A 26,975-nucleotide genomic window follows, 5' to 3' on the forward strand; every position below is an offset into this window, starting at 1 on the left:
TACATGCAGCGTGCAGAGGAATCCCGACTAGTCGCACGGCTGCGTATTAAAGACCAACAACCCACCGACACCCGACGATACAATTTACGACGACGCCACGCCGAGTACAATCCAGGAGACCAAGTGTGGGTTTGGGCTCAATTCGCCGCCGTGGACTATGCGAAACGTTTCTGTGTCGATACTTCCGGTAATACAAAATCCTTCGCCGCGTTGGACAACTCGACTATGAAGTTTTTCCCGGCGGTACGACAGCATCACAACGGTGACGCGCGGGCCCAGAAATCGTACATGTTGTTTGTCTGAAGCCTTATTACGTGCAGTAAAGAAGCCGTGGTGTTCAACTTTGGAATGTTTCTATTTAAGTTGCTTTGTTTATTATGTAACATTGAGGCGATAGTTTGTAAGAGGGGAGTAATGCAGCGAAACGTTCAAAACTGTATTTGCTGTTCTTTTAGCAGCCGCTGGCATGCGGCCTTATCACTCTGATTCTGGCTCACGTATCAGTGCTGTATTCTTTGTTTGTTATTGCTCAATGTCGCGATTCGCCCCTTTATCACTTTCGTTGTCGCGCAGGATGAGCCGAGATCTGTCCCGAAGATTCTGATCACTCGGGTATCTCTACGTGACAATAGCTCTCAACAATCTTTTTCATGAGGTATTTTCATCAGAAGTCCTCTTTTCTAATATTATGAATTTCCTGCTATCGCTCAACGTGTTTCACCCAAGTCAACACGGTGTTCTCAAAGCTTCATTTTCCGACACTCACTTCACATTGTTCATTAACGACCTAAACTCTAACATCGATCTTAACATTCCATTTGACTTCCAAAAGGCATTTGACAAAATTCCTCATAAACGGCTTTTCTAAAGCATTCCCGTCTGAACCTTACATCCTATCTTTTAGATTGGATTCGCAACTTCCTGACTTACCGGCAGCAATTTGTTCTAGCTAATACGTGTTCATCTTCACGTACATCTGTTATGTCCAGAGTTCCCCAGGACATTGTCCTGGGGCCTCTGCTTTTTCTTACTTATATAAAAGACTTACCAGCTAACATACGTTCTACCCTCCGTATGTTTGCAGATGACTGGTATTTATCGCCGTATATTTCATAGCAATGACCCCCAAACTCTTCAACTGGACATTGAAAGCTTATCAACCTGGTGCAATAAATGGTCAATGTCGTTAAACGCGAAGAAAGCAACACTACTGTCTTTCCATTGTTTTCGCCCCCGGCCATCATCCAAATATTTTATCTCCAACGCTGAAATCGCCGCTCTATCAACATATAAATACCTAGTCATTTATTTAACTCGCAATATAAAAAAGGTACCATCATATAACGCAGGTAACAAACGAAGCTATTCGCGTACTTGGCTATTTTCGGTAAACACTGCGCACAACTCCTTCATCAGTTAAGTTACTAGCTTATCTAACATTTATTTGTCCCAAATTAGAGTACGCATGCGCTGTTTGGGATAATTACCAAACTCATCTTTGCAATGTACTAGATGCAACATAAAACAGCGCGGAAAGAGTAAGTGTCACCGAACTAAAACAAAATGCTCACCTTACTGACTTAGCACACCGACGCAAAATTGGTAGACAGTGCCTTTTTCACAAGTTTTTTCATCACTCCCTGCTCAAGTCATCAGTCCCGCCCACCATACAAAGCCGCACGCACCAAAAAACGACCGTTTACATTCCCCTTGCCTGGACATCTGTGGATCTGTCTTCTCTTTTGTTCGCAGCCTAAGGGACTGCAATGACTTGCCAAACACCGCCATGCTTCATTCCGACTCATAAACCTTCAGGTCATCCATCGAATGAATAATCTACTTGACAACTACTCTCTCATGTAGTACCCCTTAATTGGGTCCTTTGAGGTATTAATAAAAATATATATAAATAAAGGTGTTTATTATGGGAATCGCTAACAGAATCAGGGCAATCTTGAACTTCTATCAAGCAATAGATTAGGCAGGTTTTCGGAATGGTTACTCTACTATCGATCATATTCATACCATCAACCAGGTAAAACAAAAGGCTTGGAATATAACAAGAGGTTATACATAGCATTCACTCAATACGAAAAAAGCCTCTGACTCAGTAGAATCCTCGTGCTCATACAGAAATTGAAATACCAGGTTGTAGATGAGCTGTATGTGAAAGTAATGGAAGATATCTATAATGGCTACACAGCAAATATAGTTCCACATAACGAAAGTAAGAAAATTTTCAAAGAAAGATGCTAGGCAAGGAGACACGATCCCTCCAGTTCTATTTACAGCTTGCTTGGAGGAAGTATTTACATGATTGGAATGGGAGCTGTTAGTGATGACAATTGATGGAGAATAGCTCTGTAGTATGCAATTTGATCATAACATTGCCTTGCTAAGAAACTCAGGGGATGAACTGCAGAAAAGGATTAATGACATAGACAGGAATAGCAGAAAAGTAGGCTTGAAAATTAGTAGATGAAGAAGACTAAGGTAATGTTCAACAGCCTCGGCAAAGAACTGCAGTTCAGAATGGGTGATGAAGCACTGGTAGTAAGTAGTAGGCGAATATGTCTACTTAGGAGAGGCAGTAACTACAGATTCAGATCATGAAACAAAATTAACTAGGAAAATAAAATTGAGATGGAGCGCATATAACAAGTTTTCGCTGATTCTGACTAGTTGCTTACCGGTATCACTCATGAAGGAAAGTATATAACAGTTGCATCTTACCTGTGCTCACCCATGGGGCTGAAACGTGGAGGCTAACCAAGAGGGTTCTACTTAAGTTGAGGACCACGCAGAGGCCTATGGGACGAAAAATGGTAGGTGTAACGTTAAGAGATAGGAAGCGTGCAGAGTGGGTCAGAGAAATAACTGGAGGTAATGACATGTAGCGGTAAAATCAAGAAGCATAAAAGGGCATTGACAGGGAATGTAGACAACCGATGCTCGTTTAGGGTAATAGAGCTACAAGCGGGCTGGCAGGAAGTTAGGTGTGTGGATGAGGTTATGAAGTTCGCAGAGCTGGATTGGATACAAATAGCACAGGACCAGGTTCATTGAAGAAACATAGAAGTGGCCTTCGGCCTGCAGTGAGTACAGTCCGGCTGATGACGATGATGAAATTTGAATAAATACTTATAAGTGTGTTGTGAGACGTTGAGCGACCTGAGGTAGTAGCAACTCGTCAAATGTTTAAAATACACAACTCTCATATGTGCCTATACTGCAGTCTGGATCACATAAATGCCGTGGCCCCCTTTGAAGGAGCGGCACTGTTTTAAATCATACAAAATTCGTAAATTAAACTTAGTTGATAATAAATGTTGGTACACAATATATGTTAAATTCGTCAAAACGTTTCAATAAATAATTGGTACTGAAATTCAGCGTTACAATTGAGAGCGCTTTTTATCGAAAATGATTTCCTTTGCCAATTTAGGGTTTCTTCCGGAAGGGTACACGCAGCATACGATGTTCCCTATCGGAAGAAACTGATATTCCTTGTGTCCTAAACGTTGTAATTGTAGTCACTCAACAGATGCAGTAACATTTTTGCTAACCATCAGGTCAAAAGCATAAAATGCGCTTTTCTGATGATACAAAAATGTGTCGTCGAATATTATTTTTCTCTTATGAGTTAGAAGCACCATGTGCACAAAGAATGTGCAGATATCTTGTTTATTAAGTTACACCAAAAAAACCTGGACTTATATTTTTAAACATATGACGAACCGAGATAAAAATTACCGAAAACATTTTCACTGGCAATGAGCGCAGAAAAGGCTTGGGATTGTTCTTGGTCCCAGCAAAATGAAGCGTCGTTCTTCAAAAGATTGGTGAGTGGACGAGCCGTCTCCGCAAAGTTAGGTACAAACCGCCGAAAATAGGAGCAAAGCCCAATAAAACTACACACGTCACTGGTACAACGGGGTGTAGGAAATACACTTACAGCACGTATTTTGTCTGGATCGGGTTGAACGCCACGGGCGTCGACCACATGACCGAGCACCTTGAGTTCACGTCAGCCGAAGCTACATTTCTTCGAGTTCAGCTGAAGGCCAGCTCTTCGGAAGACGCCAGGAATGGCATCAAGGCGATGGAGATGGCTCTCAAATGTAGAAGAAAATACAATGACGTCATCGAGATAACACAAGCACGTCGTCCATTTCAAGCCGCGCAGGAGAGAGTCCATCATGCGCTCGAATGTTGCGGGCGCATTACACAGGCCGAAAGGCATCACCTTGAATTGATACAGGCCATCGGGAGTGACGAAGGCGGTCTTCTCTCGGTCCCGTTCGTCGACTGCGATCTGCCAATAACCGGACCGAAGATTCATGGAAGAGAAATAGCTGGCACCGTGTAAGCAGTCGAGGGCATCATCTATCCTGGGGAGCGGGTAAACGTCTTTCTTTTTAATTTTGTTGAGGTGTCAGTAATCAACGCAGAATCTCCAGGTACTGTCCTTCTTTTTAACAAGCACGACAGGCGACGCCCAGGACTGCTCGAAGGCTCTATAATGTTTTTTGCTAACATCTTGTCCACTTCATCTTGTATGATGCGTCGTTCAGAAATGGCGACTCGATAAGGTCTTCTGTGAATTGGGCGGGCGTCTCCGGTGTCGATACGATGTGTAACGAAGGACGTTTGTCCTAAGGGGCGGTCACCAAAATCAAAAATATCGCTGTACGAATTCAGAAGACTCGTAAGTGCTGTAGCACGGTCAGGGCGCAAATTAGATGCAACCATTGCTGATATGCGGGCCTCCAGAGATGGGGACGGTGCAGGTCGTGTCGACACTTTAGCAGTAAGGTCAGGCAAAAGAGCGGCAACTGTGACGTCAGACAGTGGGGTCAGTTCGGCGAGAGTAATGTCCTCAGGAAGAACGTGCACAAAAAGGCCGAAGTTCAAGACTGGAATATAAGCGTTGTTATTTTCTACGTGCACGATGTTATGAGGGAGAGCGATTCTACGCTGCAGTGTCACGTCGGTTATGGGGCGAACAACGTAGTCGCCATGAGGAACGGAGGGGAAAGGCGACATGAGCACATACACTGCAGCTTCTGGTGGCAGACGAGTAAATGTAGAGGAGCGGAGACGGAGCGTTGAGGTATCAGAGGTCTGTTTGTCAGGACAGAGTGGCAGGTCCAGATGAAGCAGTCCAGAAGAACAGTCAATGAGCGTGGAATGTGCAGTTAAAAAGTCGAGTCCTAATATAACGTCGTGAGGGCAACTGGTGAGGACTGTAAATAGGACAGGGATATGGCGGTCGGCAATAGTAATTCTCGCAGTACACATACCGATCACAGTAGCTGTATTGCCATCAGCAACACGAACGGTAGATGAGAAAGCGGGTGTGAGGACTTTGTTGAGGCGTTGACGGAGCGAGGAACTGAGGACGGAAATGTGGGCGCCAGTGTCAATAAGGGCAGAAACTGAGACTCTGTCCACAAAAATGTTAATGAGGTTACGTCTGGGTGTGAGGGTCAGTTCCGAGTTGATAGTCCGGGTCGGTAATGCAGCGTCACTCCCGGGCGCTGCACTCGTTAGTTTCCCGAGGGGGCGCCGGCGTATGATGGGGAGGAGTTGCGACGAGGTAGCGGTGAACGAGATTGACGAGACCGTGGAGATGGAGATCGGCTGGAGTGACGGACACTCGAGACGGCTTCGGTGTGAGGTTCATCTGGGTAAGAAGGGAATTGTCCAGGTCCATCATATGCGCGGCGGCGCTGTTCAGGTTGGGCAGGGAAGCGTCGAGGTCCGTAGTAGTACCGATGGTCAGCGTTGTAATACGAACGAGGTGTGGGAAAGGTGCGACAGCGGCAATAACGGTAAGTGTGGGCGGCTCGACAGGAAATAAAACAAATTGGCCTGTCATGTGAGGTGCGCCACTCTGCAGGATTGCGACTAACGTAGCGACGTGGGGGAGCTTGGCTAGTGGTTGCAGCTGCCACTACAGGAACAGGATGCGATGGTGACGAGGGCGGTACGGGGTTGCAGGAAAGACCGACGTTGGCAAGTTCCTGTCGGACAACAGCCTGTATCATGGCCACGGTGTCAGGCACTGGAGAGGGGAATGGTGCAGGAGCTAATGCCTCGAGTTCTCGCTTGACGATCCGACTCATTGTTGTGGACTGAGAAGGCCGTTGCAGAGGAGCCAGATCATCGCAGGATGATGTAGCTGCCGTGTTCGGAAGGTGCTCAAAGCGATGTGCCAGGCGTCGTTGTTCAGCCTGCTCGAATCTTCGGCAAACTTGAAGCACCGACTCGACGGTAGAGTAATCCATGCAGAAGAGGATGTTGAACGCGTCATCTGCGATGCCCATGAGGATGTGCCCTACCTTTTCACTTTCCAGCATGGAGCTGTTCGCCTTGCGATACAAAGCGAGCACGTCTTGAATGTAGGCCAGGTAGGACTCCGTGATGGATTTGGCGCGAGACGAAAGTTCGGTTTTGGCGGCGAGAGCCCGTCCAATGGGCTTTCCGAACAAGTCGTGAAGCTTTTGCTTGCAGATTTCCCAGGTCACCAGCTCGTGCTCGTGATTTTGAAACCATGTGCGAGCGGTTCCCGCCAAATAGAATATCAGGTTGGCCAGTATAATGGTCGTGTCCCAATGATTGTTCCGGCTGCATCGCTCGTATTCATCCAGCCAGTCGTCAACATCTGTCTTTTCTTCGCCATTGAAGATGGGAGGGTGGCGGAGTTTTGTGAGGACGAGTGGTTGCGCCGGTGTTGTTGCGGTGGTAGGAGCTGCTTCAGAGGTCATAGTGGCCGTTGTTGACGTTGTGATCCCAGGTAGGCGGCGGCCGTTGCTCAAATCTAGCTTTCGGCTGCTGAACGGAAATTATGTGTGCACACGGGAATCTTTGATCACCTCCACCTAGATGTTACTCGGCAAGGTTAGTGCACGAAAGTTAGTCCAGGATGACGCAGAAGACAAAGCACAGAATCACAGCAGCGTTAACCTTCTTCTAGCCCTGAACGTTGCGCCACTTTGTCGTCTTCTGTGTCCCTCCTTCTGATCGTTGTCTTCTTTTACGCACAGCGATGCAGGGCATATATGTCACAATATGTCCAAAATACGGGAAATGGTTTTTATTGTTCCATTTGGCTGCAGAAAAGATCGCTAAACAGGAATGGAAGCCAGTGCCACTGCAAAGTGGTACCCACGAAGGCTGTTTTGTTAGCTTGCGCCGTTCATGCTATTTGGCAAACGAGCTCGGTCGGCGGAAAGTTTATTTTTACCAGAATGCCACCTAATGTATGAGCGTGGACGAGCGCTTTTAAAAACCAGGATGCCAGATGTTAGCATACTGTGTAGCAGAAGAGGTGCGAAACACTAATACTATAAACTTCAGAAATTTGAAGAATTCTTGTATTCGACTTCACCGGACAGTCTGTGCAGGAATCAGATCGATTATATTCTTTGCCGGCGGAGATGGAGAAGCGCTATACAAGCAGTAAAAACAAGGCCTGGGGCCGATTGTGGCACCAATCATCAGCTTCTTGTTGCCAAAATTAAGCATCGATTGAGGAAAACGCAGAAAACTAGAAGGCCTTTGAGGTATGATCTGGATCAAATTCAATTAGAATATGCTGTGGAAGTGAGGAATCGATTTCAAGAATTAGGTCTAGAAGACAGAGAGCCCGAAGAGATCTCGGCTGATGTTCGGGACATAATACAAGAAGTTGCTACTAAGGTAGTTCCAAAGCAAAAGAAATGCAAGAAAGCAAACTGGTTATCTGAAGAGGCTTTGCAAATAGCTGAGGAAAGGTGGATGGCAAAAAGTATGGGGGAAAGAGCAAGATACAAGGCTCTCAATGCGCATTTTCAGAAAATAGCAAGGAGAGATAAGAATGCCTTCCTGAACATACAGTGCCAAGAAGTTGAGGACAACTTCTAATTAAGGAACACGAGAGCTCTGTATAAGACAATCAAAGATATCAAAGGAAGCTTCTGTGCTAAGCTGGGCGTGATAAAGGACAAACGAGGCAAGGACCTCACTAAAGCCTCAGCTATAAAGACGAGGTGGCAGGAATACACAGAAGAACGGTACAAGAAGGAGCCGAATGTGCAAACCCAACATAAGATGGTTGTGATTACTGACCTCGAGCCGGGCATGCTGAAGAGTGAAGTTGAATAGGCATTAGCCAGCCTTGCTAAGAACAAAGCTAGCGGAATTGATGGCATTCCAGCTGAGTTGCTTCAAAACCTCATCCATGACGCTGTTAACATTCTGCATACATTATGTTTAGAAGATTTGGACAACCCTGCAGTGGCCACAGGATTAGAGGAGGTCAGTTTACATCCCCATTCCAAAGAAAGGCAGTGCCAAAGATTGTTCCAACTACCGCACAATCGCGCTTATTTCGCATGCTAGCAAAGTGATGTTGAAAATCCTCCAAGGTAGGCTGCAGCAGTATGTGGATCGGGAGCTTCCGGACGGTCAAGCTCGGTTTCGCAAGGGCAGAGGAACTAGAGACCAAATTGCCAACCTTCACTGGATCATGGAAAAAGCAAGAGAGTTCCAAAACCCATCTACTTCTGCTTTACTGATTATGCGAAAGCGTTTGACTGCGTAGATCACAGCAGATTGTGGCAAGCTCTCCAAGAGATGGGAGTTCCAATTCACCTCATCTGTCTCCTCAGGAACCTGTATGAAGGGCAAGAAGCCACAGTCAGAACTGGGCATGGTCTTACTGATTGGTTTCCGATTGAGAAAGGAGTGAGGCAAGGCTGCATACTGTCGCCCTGCCTATTTAACCTATATGCAGAGTGCATCATGCGGAAGGCCGGTCTGGACGAGTCTTCAGCTGGAGTGAAGATTGCTGGAAAACGTATCAACAACCTTAGATATGCGGATGATACCACTTTAATGGCAGAAAGTGAAGTGGAACTCAAGAGACTTCTGATGCGCGTACAAGAAGAGAGTGAGAAGTTTGGGCTTAAACTGAACATTAAAAAGATAAAGATCATGGCGTCTTGCCCTATCAAGTCCTGGAGCATCAATGGACAAGAAGTGGAAGCTGTGACAGATTTTCTGTTCTTGGGCTCCAAGATTACCTCGAAAGGAGACTGCAGCCATAAAATTAGGAGACGCCTGCTTCTGGGAAAGCGAGCAATGGTTAGCCTTGACCGCCTAGTAAAGAGCAGAGACATTAGTCTGCCAACCAAGATCCGTGTATCTCGTGCTATGGCCTTTCCAGTTGTGATGTATGGATGCGAGAGTTGGACTGTGAAAAAGGCTGACCGCCGAAGAATTGACGCGTTTGAATTGTGGTGCTGGCGAATACTCTTGATAGTTCCTTGGACAGCCAGAAGGCCAAATCAGTTGATATTGTCGACCATAAACCCTGACTGCTCATTGGAGGGTCAAATTCTAGAGTTAAAGCTCAGCTACTTTGGTCATCTGATGAGAAGAGAGAAGTCGCTGGAGAAAGATTTGATGTTGGGAAAGGTTGAGGATCGCCGGAGAAGAGGTAGACAGCGAACGCGATGGTTAGATGGCATCCTCGAGGCACTGCTGATGAAGTTTTGTGATGTTAGGAAGATAGGGAGAGACCGGAAAGCGTGGCGTGACATGGTCCATAGGGTCACGACACGGACACGAAAGAGTCGGACACGACTGAACGACTGAACTGAACTGAGCTGTATTCGACTGCCTGAAAGATATTTTTGATTTCTTGTCAAGTTGTCATGAAGAAAGGTACGTGAACATACCGAGAAACGATGCGAAATCATTCAAAAGTTAAGGCTTGTTTATATATGGCTTTCCTTGTGCGTAACAAAAATATCTTTACTGGAAAAAGATAAAACATCATTGGCGAAGGAGTCCATGCTAAATGACGAAGAACTGATTGAATTCTGCTTGCTTCTCCACCTTGCAATGACGATCTCCAAGGCAGGTCATTTAAAAGTAATGTCTTTCCCACTGTTCCCTATGAGCTTAATGTTGGCGGCTATAAAAATAACGTATGGTCATTCAGTTCGGGCCCATACACACAACCATGGACCAATCACCCGATAACGATGCGTAGTCGCTGACGAGAACGAAATATTAGAATAATAAATAAAACAATTACAACATAAGATTATCACTGTTTGTCAGCATCTGTAGGGTTTAGTATAATGGTGAGCAGAGCAAGGGCGATAGATATGAAACTTGGCTGCAAACGTAGGCATGCATTAACTCAACGCGACTGCAGAATATTTCTGGTCACTTAGAGAGCTCCATGTTTGCTGAACTCCATAAGAATTGCGAGCCTGCGTTTCTTGTTACTTGCGCGCTCTGAAACGACACCTCTGTACTCTGCTTGCGTTGTAGTCGAGCAAGGAGTAAGAAAAGAGCAATGTCGAAGCTTTCCGTTTTGCATGTTATTGGGCTCCAAATTCTCCACAGCTTCATTGCTTCATTTTGTCCCTACTTCACAAATCTGGACCAAGCTTTCTGTGCACACGAAGAAAAAAACCTGACCACTGTAAAAGCGTGAGCGTGACCATAACCTTTTAGTCACGCCATTTTAATTGGGGCTTCTTTTGCTTATCAGCTTATCTCATATTAACTGATTTAAAGTCACTTGGTCATACCGTCACGGCTGCTTCTTTTTGTAGATATGCGGCCATTAATATTTTTTCTTGGAGCTTTACGTCCAGTTTCTTTACGTTGAGGAAATTGGCGGTAGTCGTGTACCATAGTTCTATAAAGATAACAGAGCGCATTCGAGATAGGGATATTGTCTCTCAACTTGGCCGCATGCCAAAGCAAGAGTGCACGCCAAGCAGGGTCACGATGATGACGGTGCGTATTAGTGGAGAAAGGGCATATCAAACAGGGCAGGCTTAATCAACGAGGAGTAAGCGTTTGGCGGAGCAGGTCTACAGACGTATTTAGCGCATAACGAGGCGAATGTTTTTAGTTTTTTCTTAGTCCTGTCTTATTAAGCTGCATGCCTACCCACTTAGCTTAATTTGAATTGGGCTCTGATTAATGCCTGCAAGACTGAATTGCTTAACTGCCCACACAAATTACAAGGCTGCCTGGTCTGTTGTATTTTATATTATAATGCAATTAAGATAGCTAAAGTGTAAGTTTATTAGAGCAGAAAAAGATTGCAGGTAAAAGATCATTTTTGCAGTCAATTACCTGTACCAATAATTTTACTGACCACAAAACGAAAAGGAAGCGTAATGAACAACAGTGCGCGTGCCAAATATTTCCTTACGTATTTTATTATATTACATAAGCAGCACACGAAAACTGTTTACGCAAACCAGTTAAGTGGCAAGGTAAACGGAAATTAAGAAAGATTATATTAATAGTCTCAGAAATCATCAAACAGTTTAGGTAGATATTATTCCCACTGCTGTCATCTATATGTTTGTTTATACAGGAAATGTAATTGCCATGTCATTCTATTCAGGAATTGCTCTTAGTCTTTGTAAAAGCTAAGGGAAAAGAACGCCTTTCATTGACTAAGCTGAGTACACTCAGTATACTGCTTCTTCATGCAAGGACAAGAGGTGGATTCCGGCCAGGAAGTAATGCGTAAGAGTGATGACGACCAATCAAGTAGAGAGATAATCTTCGTGTCAACACCACGAACGTTTCTGAGGAAGGCATAGAAGGGCGTGGAACGGTAGGATGGTGAAGTCCACCGTTACGTGACCGCCTCTACTGCCCGACGAAGGAGCTTACTTACTAGAAACAAATAGATGCTAAATTTCTAGTGAACTCATGTGAAGAGTCAGTAATGACAACAATGGTTGATGACGTAGAATGACAACACAGTTAACTTTTGCTAATTGGGAATCTAAAGCTAAATTAATGTTTCGGTGTTCCCTCTGTAGGATAAAGTGAGACGTGCTAAAAAGCAACTTTCCTTCGTCCGCATGCTCACATATGAAATAATTGGCACGGCTAAATAGAGCAGCGCAAATGGTGGCGCTACAATGGCTTCCTCCAACAATTCCTTGTCATACCTTGTACTACTCCGAACGTGACTGTAAGCCAGGTAATGTTGGGCGCGAATGCAGACGCGACAAGCCCCGCACAAGCCATCATTCCGCCCACGAGTGTTATCTGGTAGAGAGACAGTTTGTGCTGTGCCAGGCTCACCAGCAGACCTGCAGAGAAATGAGGAATTCCGTAGCGGTAAGTGACCACGATGTTGCAGGGTAAAATTGGAGAATATTCACATGTAACAATGACGAATTGTTGTCACCATAAAATCTATTCAGATCAACATGTCTTTCAGTGTAACCTCAAAACACCCTCTTTGAATCGCTTTACGCTCCATTTAACGCACTCATGAATGTGCGCGTTTGCATTTTGTTGGACAATCAGGATAATGAACATGAGATATGCCTCAGACAAAATGTTTGTGCCAATAATTCTATTGGTGTGCATTAATTCATAATAGCGCACTGCGTCACGATAGAAATACATCTCAAATCTGGCTTTATACTTTCATGCTTATTGGAAAGAGCAAATATGCAGGCAAGGTAGGCGTATGTATTGCTTTCAGGCCTTTTAATAAGTGGAATCGTACTATATAAGTTGAAGTTGTGCAAGTTAGTTCTGTATTGCCCATCTTCACATGATTCAAATTTTACTCAGGGCAGTCTACGCATATGCGCATATATAGGAAGGCCACTGTACAGAACAGAGTTATAATTCGGGGAAAAATTGCAATCAATCAATCAATCAATCAATCAATTTTTATTTCAAACACAACACCAACCAACACAAGTAACATTGCAACAAGCATCTGGATCCCTAGCTCGCAGGCTAGTTGGGATCCATGCACATAATGTCCCCAAAAAAGTGTTTAGTAGACAGCGCAGACACCTGGCAAAATTTCAAAAGGATTAAAAGAGTCACAACCTATTCTAACAGTGCAACTTTAGCAGCGCAGATAATTTGGTATTTTGCTTTATTTCTATGAGAATTTCATTCCATATTGTAGTCTATACAGACAGAATAGTTCTTTTTCCATACACATGTTTGTTACTTTGGATAAGAAAATTGTTTTTCGCTTTGCTTCGTGATCTGTACTGTGAGGACACAATTTGAGATGAAGGTAAAGGATAGCAGCACAGGACATGATAGGTATACGAGGTGTTCCACGTAAAGATAACAGAACTTTAAATAAAAAGCAGTGCCCTAATCATGAGAAAGAAGACGTGACAGTTGTTCGGAAGCTGTTTAATTTATTGAAAACGTGCTTACTAAAAGTGTGCGTTGACTAAACATTTTGAAAATACTTGAACATTGATCACGGTCGCCTTCATAAATATTATGTTACTATTGACCTATACTCTTTTCCGGAAGCGTGGTTATAATTTGTGCATCAAATAGGTAAACGTTTTAGAAGGACGCGTCACGCAGGCCAAACATCATTTTGAGAAATCAAAATCTTCGGTAGAGAAAGTTTTTATTTTTTAGAAGAGCTCTGGGTGAAGGGTTGTCTGAAATACTGTAATGAAATAAAAAAAAACGACGGGTAATCTTAATGTGATGGTGGATTGCTGAGCAGAAAGGATATGCTAGGGAACCTAATGGCTAATTGTAGTGCCTTATTTGCAAAAACTGAGTTGGGAATTATTGAGATCCAAGGCACGTTTTTGTACAATGCGAATGCTACTGGCACTGGCACGTTCCATAAACGTTCAGCAGGATAGTATGGCTTGTAATATGCACACTGATTGGTTAAGATGCGAAATATTTGTTTCATGATAGACTCGACTCGAAATCATCAGACATACAATTGACAGCATGACTGTTCAACCATTCGCCATATTCAATAAAAATATGTTTGTAGAATCTCGTTGTTCGTTTTTAGGTTCAGTAGTTTGGAAAATACCCCTTTATGTACCTAATCGTGCGCTGTACTTCATATCACTGGCTAGAGAGATTTAGAATAGGGGGAGTCAACCAGTTAGGTATATAGGGCAATAGTGGGCGAAAATGCGTACTCGCGGAGTGCTGGTGAGGGGTGCGGAAATCACTCCGGGCATGCGCACTCACTCCCCGCTATAACAATATTTCCCTAACCGATAGGATCCTATTATTCTAAATCTCTGTGATAAGTGAAAGACTCATTGTACTATAAATTGAAATAAAACGCGTGAACTCTTACAAAAGTTTTGTTCATGAAAACATTACTTGCTGAACAACAGGCTCTAAAAATGCGTCTACTTCACTTTTTCTCAAGATTATGTTGATGATGGGGATGCAGTGGTGGCGTGTCACCAATTGGGTACGTACTCTGTGGATCGATGGAGGAATATAGGAGCGTCCCCTTTGAAACGGGGGGATAGCACTTCAATAAGCGCAAGGTGGCCGATATAAGGAAGTATAAGATCAAGAAAATTCAACATGCTGTGAAGGACGGGGGAAGCCTTAAACGACAATGAAGAAATTGGGCATAGGCAAAAACCAGATGTATGCGATAAGAGACAAGGCGGGCAACGTCATCACGAATATGGACAAGATAGTCAAAGTAGCCGGAGAGTTCTTACAGATCTCTACAGTAGCCAAAGTAGTCAGGACCGTAACGAGATGGGCGGTAGTGAAAAACAGTCAGACGTTCCACCACTGAGGAAGGACGAGGTCAAGAAAGCATTAGAAACTATTAAAAGGGGGAAAGCAGCTGGAGAGTATCAGATAACTATATGTTTGTTGAAGGACGGGGGGGGGGGGGGATATAGTGCTAGAATAACTGGCCATCCTGTACACGCAGTGCCTGGTGTCATCGACGGTACCGGAACCGTGGAAGAATGCAAGCATTATCCTCATTCGTAAGAAAAGGGACGCTAAGGACCTTAAAAATTACAGACCAATCAGCTTACTGTCAGTTACTTATCAGGTATTTACTAAGGTAATCGCTTATAGAATCAGGACAACCTAAGACTGCAATCAAGCAAAGGATCAAGCAGGGTTTCGGAAACGGTACTCTACTATCGATCATATCCATACCATCAATCAGGTGATAGAAAACTGCTCGGAATATAACCAGCTTTTATACATAGCATTCATTGATTACGAAAAAGCATTTGACTCATTTTAAACCTCGGCGGTGATGCAGGCATTGCGAAATCAGGGGGTAGACGAGCCGTACGTGAAAGTGTTGGAAGATATAGTATATAGTGTCCGCACAACAACCATAGTTCTGCATAGAGAAAGTAACAAAATTGCCATAAAGAAAGGTGTTAGGGGCAAGGAGACACAATCTCCCCATTACTATTAACAGCTTGCTTAGAGGAAGTATTCAGAGACTTGGAATTGGAGCAGTTAGGCATAAGGGTAGATGGAGAATACCTCAGTAATCTGCGATTTGCTGATGACATTGCCTTGCGAAGCAACTCGGGGGATGAACTGCAAATAATGATTGATGCCCTAGACAGGAAAAGTAGAAAGGTAGGCTTGAAAATCAATATGCAGAAGACTAAGGTAATGTTCAACAGCCTCGGGAAGGAAAAGCAGCTTACTTTAGGTAGCGAAGTACTGGAAGTAGTAGGCGAATATGTTTACTTAGGACAGGTAGTAACTGCAGATCCGGTCCATGAATAGGAAATAACAAGAATAAGATTGGGATGGAGCACTTTTGGCAAGCACTCGCCGATTATGACTAGCAGGTTACTGGTATCCCTCAAGAGGAAAGTATGCAACAGTTGCATCTTACCTGTACTCACCTAAGGGGCTGAAACGTGGAGGCTAACCAAGAGAGTTATATTTAAGTTGAGGACAATCCAGAGGGCTATGGAACGAAACATGGTAAGGGCAACATTAAGAGATGGGAAGTGTGCAGAGTGGGTCAGAGGAATAACTCAAGAGACCGATATCCTATCGGTAATTAAGAAGAAGAAATGGGCATGGGCAGGACATGTAGGGCGAAGAGAGGATAACCGTTGGTAGCTTAGGGTAACAAACTGGATTCCAAGGGAAGAAAAGCGTAGCAGGGGGCGGCAGAAAGTTAGGTGGGCGGATGAGGTTAAGAAGTTCGCAGGGGTCAAGTGGATGCAGCTAGCACAGAACCGGATTAAGTGGAGAATAATGGGAGAGGCCTTCGCCCTGCAGTGGGCATAGTCAGGCTGATGATGATGGTAGCACTTGCTATCAGGCTCGTTTTTTCCCGATATCTTGAAAATGTTTTAGTTCAGTTAACTATATCATTTTTCCATTTATTTATATCTTTTTTTACATTAATAACATTACTAACATTATGCCACTTTTCTTCTTTTAATCCACTAATGTTCAATCGCGTTTTGCTAGCTTCCACCGTAGGATCATTCCCCCGACCACTCGTATCTGTAAACCAAAGGGCTCAGGAATAGTGACTGCGCCCGTATAGACATCCAGAAGGATACCATCAAATTCGACTTTACGATATTCAATTGTTTCTATAGATTTACCATGTACTGCACATGTGTCATCGTCTTGGTTAAGTTTCTTTTTGCAGCTTCGTGTTCTAAGCACCCTGATATAGCTTCAAAAAGTAGGGCACTGCATCTTTAGTTATCAAATAAAGCTTCCTTCCTAGTCTGCCTCTTCCACTTTCCGTATAGTTCTACACTTTGTTTCGTTTCCGTACAATTTACCCAATTTATGCCTTCTGTGCTTTCGACCTGTTGTTTAAAGAGTTTTATTTCTTCGTCCTGTGACCAGCCTACTAACTCATTAGTTTTCTAGTTGTTTTCCTCCATTGTGAGTCAACGCTTTTTATGTAGAGGTGTTTGAATACTTTAGCTGCCGCAACGTTACTGTCCTGTTTCCTCAGGATTTCCTCTTATAATATTTTACTCAGAGCTTACCGTGCATCGAAAGATTCCCAGGCCATATCTCCCTGTACCGCCTCATTTGTTGTTCAGCCGTGAGAACCCAGTGCCAGTTGGTCTTTGATGTATTTCTATTGTCGGCTGTTCCTCTTCTTTTAAAAACAAAATTTCATTTCGGAAAGTAAACCTGGGCGCCATAATTCCTTTCCAAACACCCCTAAGCATCCTATACTTGTTATACAATGCCCTATGCTTCATTATCCCGGCATCTCTCTGGCCTTTTGCCCTAAGTGAGCGCTCATGCAAAAGAATATTCATGTGTGGCGTAAACGGTAGGCAGGTGATTAGGCTAGCCCCGGCTGCACTCATAAACCGATAACGTACCAGAAATGCGGTGGGCTGTCACTCAGCCGACGCTTTAAAGAAAAGTCCTACACATCCTCATTGGTATACAACTTGGTGTACAGGTAAAATGAAGTCTACACAGCGAGCAAACGATGGGACGTTCACCATGTTTACAAACAGAGTGGTGTCCCAGGTGCGATCCAGAGGTGTCGTTGCGAGCTCTAGTTTTCTCCTGCGCTAGAAGGGCGATTCGAGCCGAGGTCTGTTTATGAATTGAAAAAGAGGCCTCGAGGATCGCTGGCGTAGGACGAGTGGAGGCATGGTATTTAAAACGGCGGTAAGAAGCATGTAAAATAATGTGGCCAAAAATGGCGCAGGACAAGTTTAATTGCAGGAATATGGAGACTATTTTGTCCAGTAGAAGCTAGTTTGTTTGATGATGACGTTCATAATGAAATACGGCTGCCTCTGCCAGTATCAATCCCGCGAAGCTGAGGTCACCAGCTCTGAAGTAGAAATTGGGGCAGGTTTTCTGCCCTAGTTTAAAGAAATCGAGAGATCTTTTGAAGATCTATTATGGTTGCCTGGAATATTTTAGGTTCACTAAGTCAAGTAACGCATGCGGGCTGTCAAAATTATGTTTAGCGATAAACTCGAGGGGGGGGGGGGAGGATCGGTGACACAAACTCTGCTTTCAGGGCAATACGCGAGAGCGTAGCATACCTTCCGATGCTTTTTCTGCGGATCCATGTACTTCGCCCCTCGCTTAATCATTATTTCAGTCATTTCTGCCTGTATTGTTTCACAAGCGCTATTTATCATGGAGCCGTAAGGTGCTGCCGTATTATGTGCTAGACCACCTGGCAGAAATATAAAGTCCCGTTTCACCTAGCCGCAAGAGGATGTCTGACTAGAAATTCGAAATGCGGGTGACTTGGATTCTTCGCTGCTTCTCACCGTCTTATCTGAATTGAGAAGCTCGAGTTGACAGCATTCGCCACATCGGCCATGCCACGTTGTCACGTGACGTCGCGCAGCTGTACGGGAAATCAGTGCCCGGCCACTGAGCTTCCCGGCTACTTCCTGCTAGAGCTAAGTCCGTAATATTCCTCTCACAACGCCGCTATGACAGGGCCAGATATTCTGCAGAACGGCGCCTTTTACACAGTGCCGTTAATAATTTTTGAATAATCTCTATTATTATTGCATCAAAGGGATCATTTGTTTCGTACGTTAGGTAATCCTGTCGGGCTTGGATCCTCACGAGCCTCTCGGCTGCTTTTTATATCTTCTCACGTGGTATCACACGGCATCAATGAGCTAAAGTATTACTCATTCAGACTGCTGTTACCCTTTGGAAACCAGAGCACCTGCGCAGGCTCCGTCTCCAAATGTCAGTTCTGGTATCTGTGTACTCGATTACGAATGTGACCAACTTGAGCGTATTCTGAAAACTCAGGAGCGTCTAGAAGCTAACCAGCCCGCGATCGGTGAGCCTGCCGATCGCGAATAGCTGCAGTGTGTTCTACTAATCTGTTTCACAGAGAAGACTTAATTGTACAGCAGAACAGATGAAGCACTCATGCTCAACGAGATGGCTAGTAAAACCGTGCGCTAAAAAGCATTGCTAAGTTGCATTGTGTAACGACTGCTATGTGCGCCGTTCCTAATGAATCCACTTCGTACAATCTTACCTGCACACCCGCCAGCAATAACCATCGAACTCTGGGGCCATGCTGCTTGCTCTCGCTTTATTCCGTACTTCTCTATGAAGAGTACGTAAAGGTATCCGTAGCTCGATGCTGCGATGCAGGACAGGAAAGCGGTGCAGGCAGACACAACGGGTACGCTCCAGCACTTGTCCACAACACCACGGGGGCATCTACCAGCAGGCTCAACCGCGGACTTCGTTCCATATTCTGGCATCGTGCTTGAGAGAGGAGTTCTGAGGATTCAGGAAATAGAAAATTTTCTTCATTACGTGTTGGTAAACCACTCACTAAGTATTGTGACAGGTGACATTTTTGCATAACAATGGAACCTAGTTATGCTTTTTGTGCAGGACTTAAGATGCTCTGCTTTTAATAGCGATGCAGACAGAACTAACAGGATATGCACAAAAGCATATCATAGCTACGGTTCTTATGCCACTGTTGCACAGAGTCCTAAAAAATTGTGCGATAAACCAGTATACGCCAAATATATTTTGAACAGTACTTAGTATTGTAACAGTATTGTTAAGGAAAACGTACACAGCAGCACACGCTAGTTAAATGTCACACATACATACCACCAAAACAAAATCAGCTTAGCCTGAGCGTCCTCTTCTTCACAACACCACACCTGCACGTCGTCGTGATCTCGATACTGCGCACCGTAACAGTAACTAGCGTTTACCGCTGTGTACGTTTTCCTTAACATTTGGTTGGAGGCGCGGCGTATGTTATCCCCATTCTTGCCTTGGAGCATCGACGTCATCTGTAAGCCGGGAGCATCGACCGATGGCCCTGGGACATCGCCGAGCAGCTTCGCCCCAGCCCTTCCTGCCCAGACCCGACCAACCAGCCCCGCCCAGCCCCCAGCCCGGATCTGAAGATAATGAGAAGAGACAGACCAACCAGCCCTGAGACGAAGGACCCGAAATACCCGAAGGACCCAAAGAAACCGGACGTGTACACGCAACCCCCGCCTAGCCACTCGTTGCGACCTCCAGCCATCGCTCCCAGGGACCCTGGTGGCCGATTGTTGAACAGCTCTAGGGGAGGCGGATCACCCAAGCATCACCGTGTTCATCGTCATCGTGGTGGCAAGCGCATCATTCTCTTCTATCTTTTCTTGAACATCTACACCATCACGTCATGATCGATTTCAACGAAAGGATCGGGACGATCGCTCGGTGGCCCCGGGAAGTGTTGCGAAGAAGATCGGCAGTAGAGCGAGAGGTGCCCTCGCGCTAGGCAAGACATTAAATCATCGTTGATCCTGTCGCCATGTTGTGCCGTCTCTTTGCTTGTCCTCACGTAACAATATATTGAGCGCCTCTTGGGGGAGGGAGGTCCACAGATATCATGTCATCAAAAAAAAAAAGAAAACGTTTTCCAGGCTAACGAAGTTCTCTTCTTGAGTTCAATAAAGAACGTTTTGTTGGTACATGCGAAATCGTTGTACACATCATTATGTGGCAAGCGCAGGTTGTTTAACGTTAGAATCTTAGATAAACGGATTTAAGAACAAGTTTTAAATATTCTCTTTCTATTTGATAGAAAATATTGCGTAATGAGTGCGAAATTATTTCTTGCGCTATTACTGGCGCCACAAAAGTGTGTCACTAGAGCTTTCAACTCAACTCACATTTACGAAAATGTCCACGCCAGGATGGAAACCACCGCTCTTCCCAGCCGAGCGCACTAACCACTGCAGTAGGAACGCGCCCATAATTATCCTTTTTTATACTGAGGTTGCTTTGGGGGAGTTAAGAAAAATAAAGAACACTAGTAGAAAAAGTTAATAAATGTAAAGTACGTTTACACAACAAAAATGAAAAAAGAAATGTTACAACGCGTCTTCTGTCGCAACAATAGCATCAACGAAACTCCTGTTTTCGGATTTATTGCAGTGAAAGAATCGGCAGTGGTTTCCTTTGTTTCTGATGACTGCATAAATTTCGAACTTCATTTAGTTTTCAGAAAAAGGAGCTCACAAACATTTATAATCTATGACAGATAATTACAAAATGTTAAAAAATAGGAATTCCAGGTGTCTACAATAGTAGGCCTGTTAGTAGACACATTCAATTATGACATTATAGGAATATATTTACAAATTGAGACGCGCTGCAGCAGTTACTCTCATCCATCGCGGTGAGAGCTAAAATTACGTCTTAATACAGGTCGCCTCTTTAGTCATGTATGGTCTTACTCATCCCGTTATGCCTCTCTGTTGGTGTGACTAAACACAAAGCACTGCATACGATTTATTTTAACATGTCATTTATTCACATTTGCACAAGTGTTGCTTAATATTCATCCTTAGATTTCATCCCTGAATGATCATGTGATTACTTTACCTTAGAGATTCCTCTAAATGAAATGGCGTCACTCGATTACGCTTAATAGATAGATAGACGGATTTATTGGAAGGAAAAGGCAGAGAGGTTGGCTGGAATAATTCAAATCTGGCCTGCTACTCTGCACTGGGGAAGGGGAAGGAGAGAAGAAAGAAGGTCATGATGGGTGACGATGTGGGAGAAGGCATATGAAATACATATATAGACACAGTAGCTTGCTCTACAAGCGCGAATCAAGTCCGCTGGCGCACAAAAAACGGCAAAGAGCAGGCACTGCCTGGACACCCTTCCCCTTGTCCTGCCAAGCGCCCAGCAGCAGTTCCTCCGACTGAGGCCTCCTGTCCAAACGCTTCAAGGAAGCGGCTAACACACTTCTTTCGCACGCATACTCCGGGCACACCAATAACACATGGTCCACAGTCTCTGGGATGTCACAAGTTGAACATTCCGATGAGTCATCTGTCCAATTAAATGTAAGTACTTACGCGTGAAAGCCACGTTTAAACGAAGTCTATGTATCAAGCATGCCTGATGACGCGGAATATCACGCGGAACATTAAATTTAAATGTTCGATCGAGCCTTCTTAGACGTATGTGTCGGGCGTCTGGTTGAGCCCAGTAAGCTGCTGTAGCAATATTCATGCGACTCTTTATAAGACACGTCGTATCCGCTCTTGAAAAAGGCACAGCTGTTCAGAGGCCATTGGTGAGTGCGCTTTTCGCTTCAACGTCGGCCTGTTCATTTCCATGGAGCCCGCAGTGGACAGAGATCCATTGAAACATTATTATGGGGCCTTGAAGCTGGACAGATGTGGGGAGCTCCATAACGTTTAGTGCCAGGGACTGATAGGCAGTGCGGCGTAGGAAGTTTTCCAAAATTTGTAATGTAGTCTTTGAGTCCGTGAATATACATCATTTTGAGGTGGTTCCCCACATATGTAGCGAATAGATTCCCGAATGACTACACGTTCAGCAGCGGTTGATGTAGAGGTATGTCCCGTCTCAAAAGGAAATGCAGAGTCGTTTTCTGAGCTGGTATGACCACAGCTGCAGCGGATATGCCTGTGCTGACACAGATCCATCGGTGCATACGTGAATATAATGAGGATATTATGACCAGATGTGCGCCAGAGTAAGTTGTTAGAGTTCACTAATTGGCACCATTGATTTCGTTAGTATTCCGGGAGCACGAAGGGGCACCAAAGGCTTATCCATCGTCCATGGTGGGTGGGCGGGACGATATGGGAGGGCATATCCTGTCGGTACTTGTGACTGATGGCAGCGGAATGCACTTGTAAAACTGCAGTCCGGCCTCTCATCCAGAATCTTGCTGAGTAGATGAAAGCGGTATCTTGTAAGTGCTCGTACATATACACGAAGTGGTTTGTGTGACAAGTATATGGATATTGGGCGAGCATGTGCCTCTTCAATTGTGTCTTTGTTAGAGGTGCATCTGGGCAGTCGAAGGCATATTTTCAGTGCCTGCGATTACACGCTGTCTAAAGTCAGCAAGCATGAAATCCTCACACTAGAGAGTACTGGAAGACTGCACCGAATGTATCCAACAAACAGAGTCTCGTAAAGCCGTATTAAGGAGCGCTCAGTTGGACCCCATTTGATGCCAGGTATGCAACGAAGTACACGACAAAAATTAATTAGCCTTTACTTCACCATAGTAATATGTTTCGACTAAGATAGTCGGTGGTCAATAATTACTCCCAAGAATCTGTGCCTGGAGACGTATATTTTGACTCCATGAAGGGTAGTCGGGTCGCAGCAGACACATTTTCCCGTAAACGCGATCACTGCACACTTTTCTGCCGCTAAAAATAAACTTTGAAGCCGTAAGTACATTGATGTCGATGACACAGCTCGTTGCAATCTCGCACGTAGTTGTGGGCGCGTCGGACCAGAGGCCCAGATGCAGATGTCGTCAGCATATGCACTTATGTGGATGTTAGTTGGCAGTTCACTCACATTGTCGACAGGTATAGACCAACACCGTGTTTACAAACAAAGGGGGCGCTTGCGGCGTCGCAGCCGACTGGGGGTGAAAAATAGGGTTAGCGCCCATAGGAATACATGGAACCGAAATATTTCTAAGCAGTTTTCTCATTTCACAGGGCACCTGTGATGTCGTTATTCAGTACAAAGCAACTATGGACATCCTAGAACAGATCACGAAAGTATGAAATCTCATTACCGAGGCGAAGTATTTTTAAAATACCGCGAAACGTATGGGGGTGCAAGTTGGGAGGGCGACCCGTAGAAATAAATGTAAACACAACTTACCGGAACACTTTTCTCATTTCACAGAGCATCAGAAGTGGTGGCCGGTCGTTAAACGTTGACCAGCGCTTTGAAGAAGTGTGTGATAAAATAGGGTGCGTCATTACGGAGGCAGTCCACTTTTAAAACTCCCCGAATAACCTGTGTTATAAATCCAAGCACCGCTAAAAGGCAAGCTGGGTGTAGCGAATCGCACAGTTTTGCTTACAGTCTGACATGCTGGCGCTTAGGGTAAATAAGCTTGATAATACTGTCGCTCAAGTGATACGTGCTAGACAGAATTACATTTAAAAAGCAGTTGTCAAACGCCATACGACAATATGAACCGAACGAGATTCGCGCATTGCAGCAGACGACAGCGTATCTGGCGGTACCCACCGCGGCCGCCTCCAGCTACGGAGCGTCTGTTAGCGACAGCGCCCGTGGCGCATTGCCGTCTGCAACTGTGCGCGGTCAGTTTATCGTGCTATGAACTGTCCCGCAAGTCGTCAGACTTGCAAGGGAATGTAGTGTGTCATGCAGCATGATGTCAGGGCGTGATACAAGACGTTCACCAAAAAATGAGAAGGGTTCAACGCTGCTGAACCGAATAAAATGTTGCGGTAAGTTGGGTTTACATGTGTTTCTATGGGTCGCCCTCCCAGTTCGCACCCGCATACGTTTCGCGGTGTTTTAAAAATACTTCGCCTCGTTAATGAGTTTTGATACTTTCGTGATCTGTTCTAGGATGTTCATGGTTGCTCTGTACCGAATAACGACATCACAGATGACCCGTGAAATTAGAAAACTGGTTTGGAATATTTCGCTTCCATGTATTCCTATGGGCGCTAAGCCTATTTTTCACCCCCAGTCGGACCACGCTGGCGATAGAAGCGCCACCGCATCGTGCTTACGTCACAGATCGGTGTTAGTCTATAGACCAACACCGATCTGTGACGTAAGCACGACGCGGTGGCGCTTCTATCGCCAGCGTGGTCCCACTGGGGGTGAAAAATAGGCTTAGCGCCCATAAAAATACATGGAAGTGAAAGATTTCATTTCAGTTTTCTCCTTTCAGACGGCGCCTATGATGTCGTTATTCGGTACAGAGCAACCATGAACATCCTAGAACAGATCGTGGAAGTGTGAAATCTCATTACCGAGTCGAAGTATTTTTAAAACACCGCGAAACGTATCGGGGTGCGAGTTGAGAGGGCGGCCCATAGACATACATGTAAACACAACTTACCGCAACATTTTGCTTTGCTCGGTTCAGCATCCTTCAACCCTTCTCATTTTTTGGTTAACGTCTTGTACGACGCCCATGACATACTACATTCTCTTACTGCAACTAATGCAAGTCTGACGACTCGCGGGACCGCTCACAGCGCGATAAACTGACTGCGCACAGTTGCAGACGACATGCACCACCCGCTGTCGCTAGCAGACACTCCGGAGCTGGAGGCGGCCGCGGTGGGCATCGCCAGCTACGCTGTCGTCTGCTAAAATGCGCGAATCTCGTTCGGTTCATTGTCGTATTGCGTTTGACAACTGCCTTTTAAATGTAATTCTGTCTAGCACGTATCACTGGAGCGACAGTATTATCAAGCTTATTTACCCTATGCGGCAGCATATCAAACTGTAAGCAAAACTGCGCGATTCGCTACACCCAGCTGGCCTTTTGGCGGTGTCTGGATTCATAACACATATTATTCGGGGAGTTTTAAAAGTAGACTGCCTCCGTAATGACGCACCATACTTTATTACACACTTCTTCAAAGCGAGGGTCAACGTTTAACGACCGGCCACCACTTCTGATGCTCTGCGGAGTGAGAAAAATGGTCCGGTAAGTTGTGTTTACATGTATTTCTACGGGTCGCCCTCCCAACTCGCACCCCAACATGTTTCGCGGTATTATAAAAATACTTCGCCTCTGTAATGAGATTTCATATTTTGACGACCTGTTCTAAGATGTTTATAGTTGCTTTTTAGCGAATAACGACATCACAAGTGCCCCGTGAAATGAGAAAACTGCTTTGAAATATTTCTATTCCATGTATGCTTATGGACGCTAACCCTATTTTTCAGCCCCAGTCGGCTGCGACGCCGCGAGCGCCCCCTTTGTTTGTAAACACGGTGTTGGTCTATAGGCAGCCTGCGATGGAGTTTGCTGAAGCATGTCGCGCCACCTGGCGGCCGACGGGAGCTAACATTGAGGCGGCGCAGAAGCAGAGGCCGTGCATGTTGCGGCCGCTGTGTTCCTTCTGCGTTCGCTTTTTGTGGTCCCATTGAGTGTGATTTACTCATTTAGTGGCTACAATGGTCTCTTGCGATGCTTGAACTACTACGGATGCGAACAAGAATAAAAATAAGGGCAGGGGCGGCGAGAAAGTCTCCCATAATCGCGAACGAAACCCAAGCGTACCGCTGGGGAGAACATGGGGAAAATGATGAGAGAAGGGGATAGTGGCTGTGAGAAAGTAATGTAACTTAAATTTGTTTTGTTATGGGGCCAATGGCGTAAAGTCGCGCAGCCGCCGCATCGAATTCCAGCCACTTTTTATCGGAGGCGAAAAACAAAAAACAAAATGCTCGTAGGCTCTGCGAACCGGATTTCTAATGTGGCGTCTATTCGGAACCTTGAAGCCAAATTACGCTATAAACTTCCAGTTACAGATTTGGATAAGCATATTTATCAGTAAGTTAGTTCTTAAAGTGCTGAAAAAGTCGAACTGGCGGAGTGTGGAGGCCTATGATACTGTGTACGCGGAGCATGTAACTTCGTTCTATCGTTCCGCGCAAAACATTTCTTGCACCGACTGCTCAAGCTGCTCGTGAGTTTCTTGTCCCAGATCATAGACCGTTCCGTAATTAGTAGTAAAAGTAAAAAAATCCCAACTCTAACGACCTCATTTACGGAAGCTTTGTCATTTACCGCCGGCTTTACCCAAGCTTGAAGTTTGGAGGTAGAAAATGCATGCTAGTTTTCACTGATGACGCACTCTATAACCGCACACTGCTTGCAATAGCCCCGACATCCTTAGCGGGAATCGCACCTTCCTTCCTGTAACCTCCGCGACACTGTCAAAAGATGCACCACGAACAAGTGTTCGTCATGGTATTAAACTGTAAAGCGAAACCGCGAAGAAATTATGCTGCTGTAATCAAACAGCAAGAACAACTGAAAAAGAAGGAACGGCGATCAATCTCTTCTCAGGTTCGTACTGCACTTTCAATGTTTGGGTATCAGGTGTGAACCTAATAGGCAAATGAAAAGCTCCGTTTACATCAAACAACACTTTCCATTCATTTAATAACTTCTTAATTCATCATCACATATCCGACTGATGCTCTGAGGCAATAAATATCGTTATAAAAGAAACAAAAAACTTCGTTCGCTCGCGCGAAATTCAATGTTGTGCGCGCGGTTGTTCCGTTGCGAGCGGAACAACCCGTCACTTCGACCCGTGTCGACGTCACTTCGCAGTGACGTCGACACCGTTCACGTCCTAAAC

General features: G+C 44.9%; 1 protein-coding gene across 1 annotated transcript in view; it reads right to left on the reverse strand.

The window, feature by feature from the left end:
* Positions 1-26,975, reverse strand: part of LOC146194751 (monocarboxylate transporter 9-like) — a 91,809-nt gene that overhangs the window by 31,407 nt on the left and 33,427 nt on the right. The window contains exons 2-3 of the mRNA XM_084596111.1: positions 18,821-19,071; positions 11,985-12,128 (exon numbers count right to left, since the gene is read on the reverse strand). Coding sequence (XP_084452237.1) covers positions 11,985-12,128; positions 18,821-19,052 — 376 coding nt within the window. The 5' untranslated portion in view covers positions 19,053-19,071. The remainder of the gene's footprint in view (positions 1-11,984; positions 12,129-18,820; positions 19,072-26,975) is intronic.

Source organism: Amblyomma maculatum, chromosome 3 (genome assembly GCF_055883805.1).
Source record: "Amblyomma maculatum isolate TAMU_Amacu chromosome 3, ASM5588380v1, whole genome shotgun sequence".
Lineage (NCBI taxonomy): Eukaryota > Metazoa > Arthropoda > Arachnida > Ixodida > Ixodidae > Amblyomma > Amblyomma maculatum.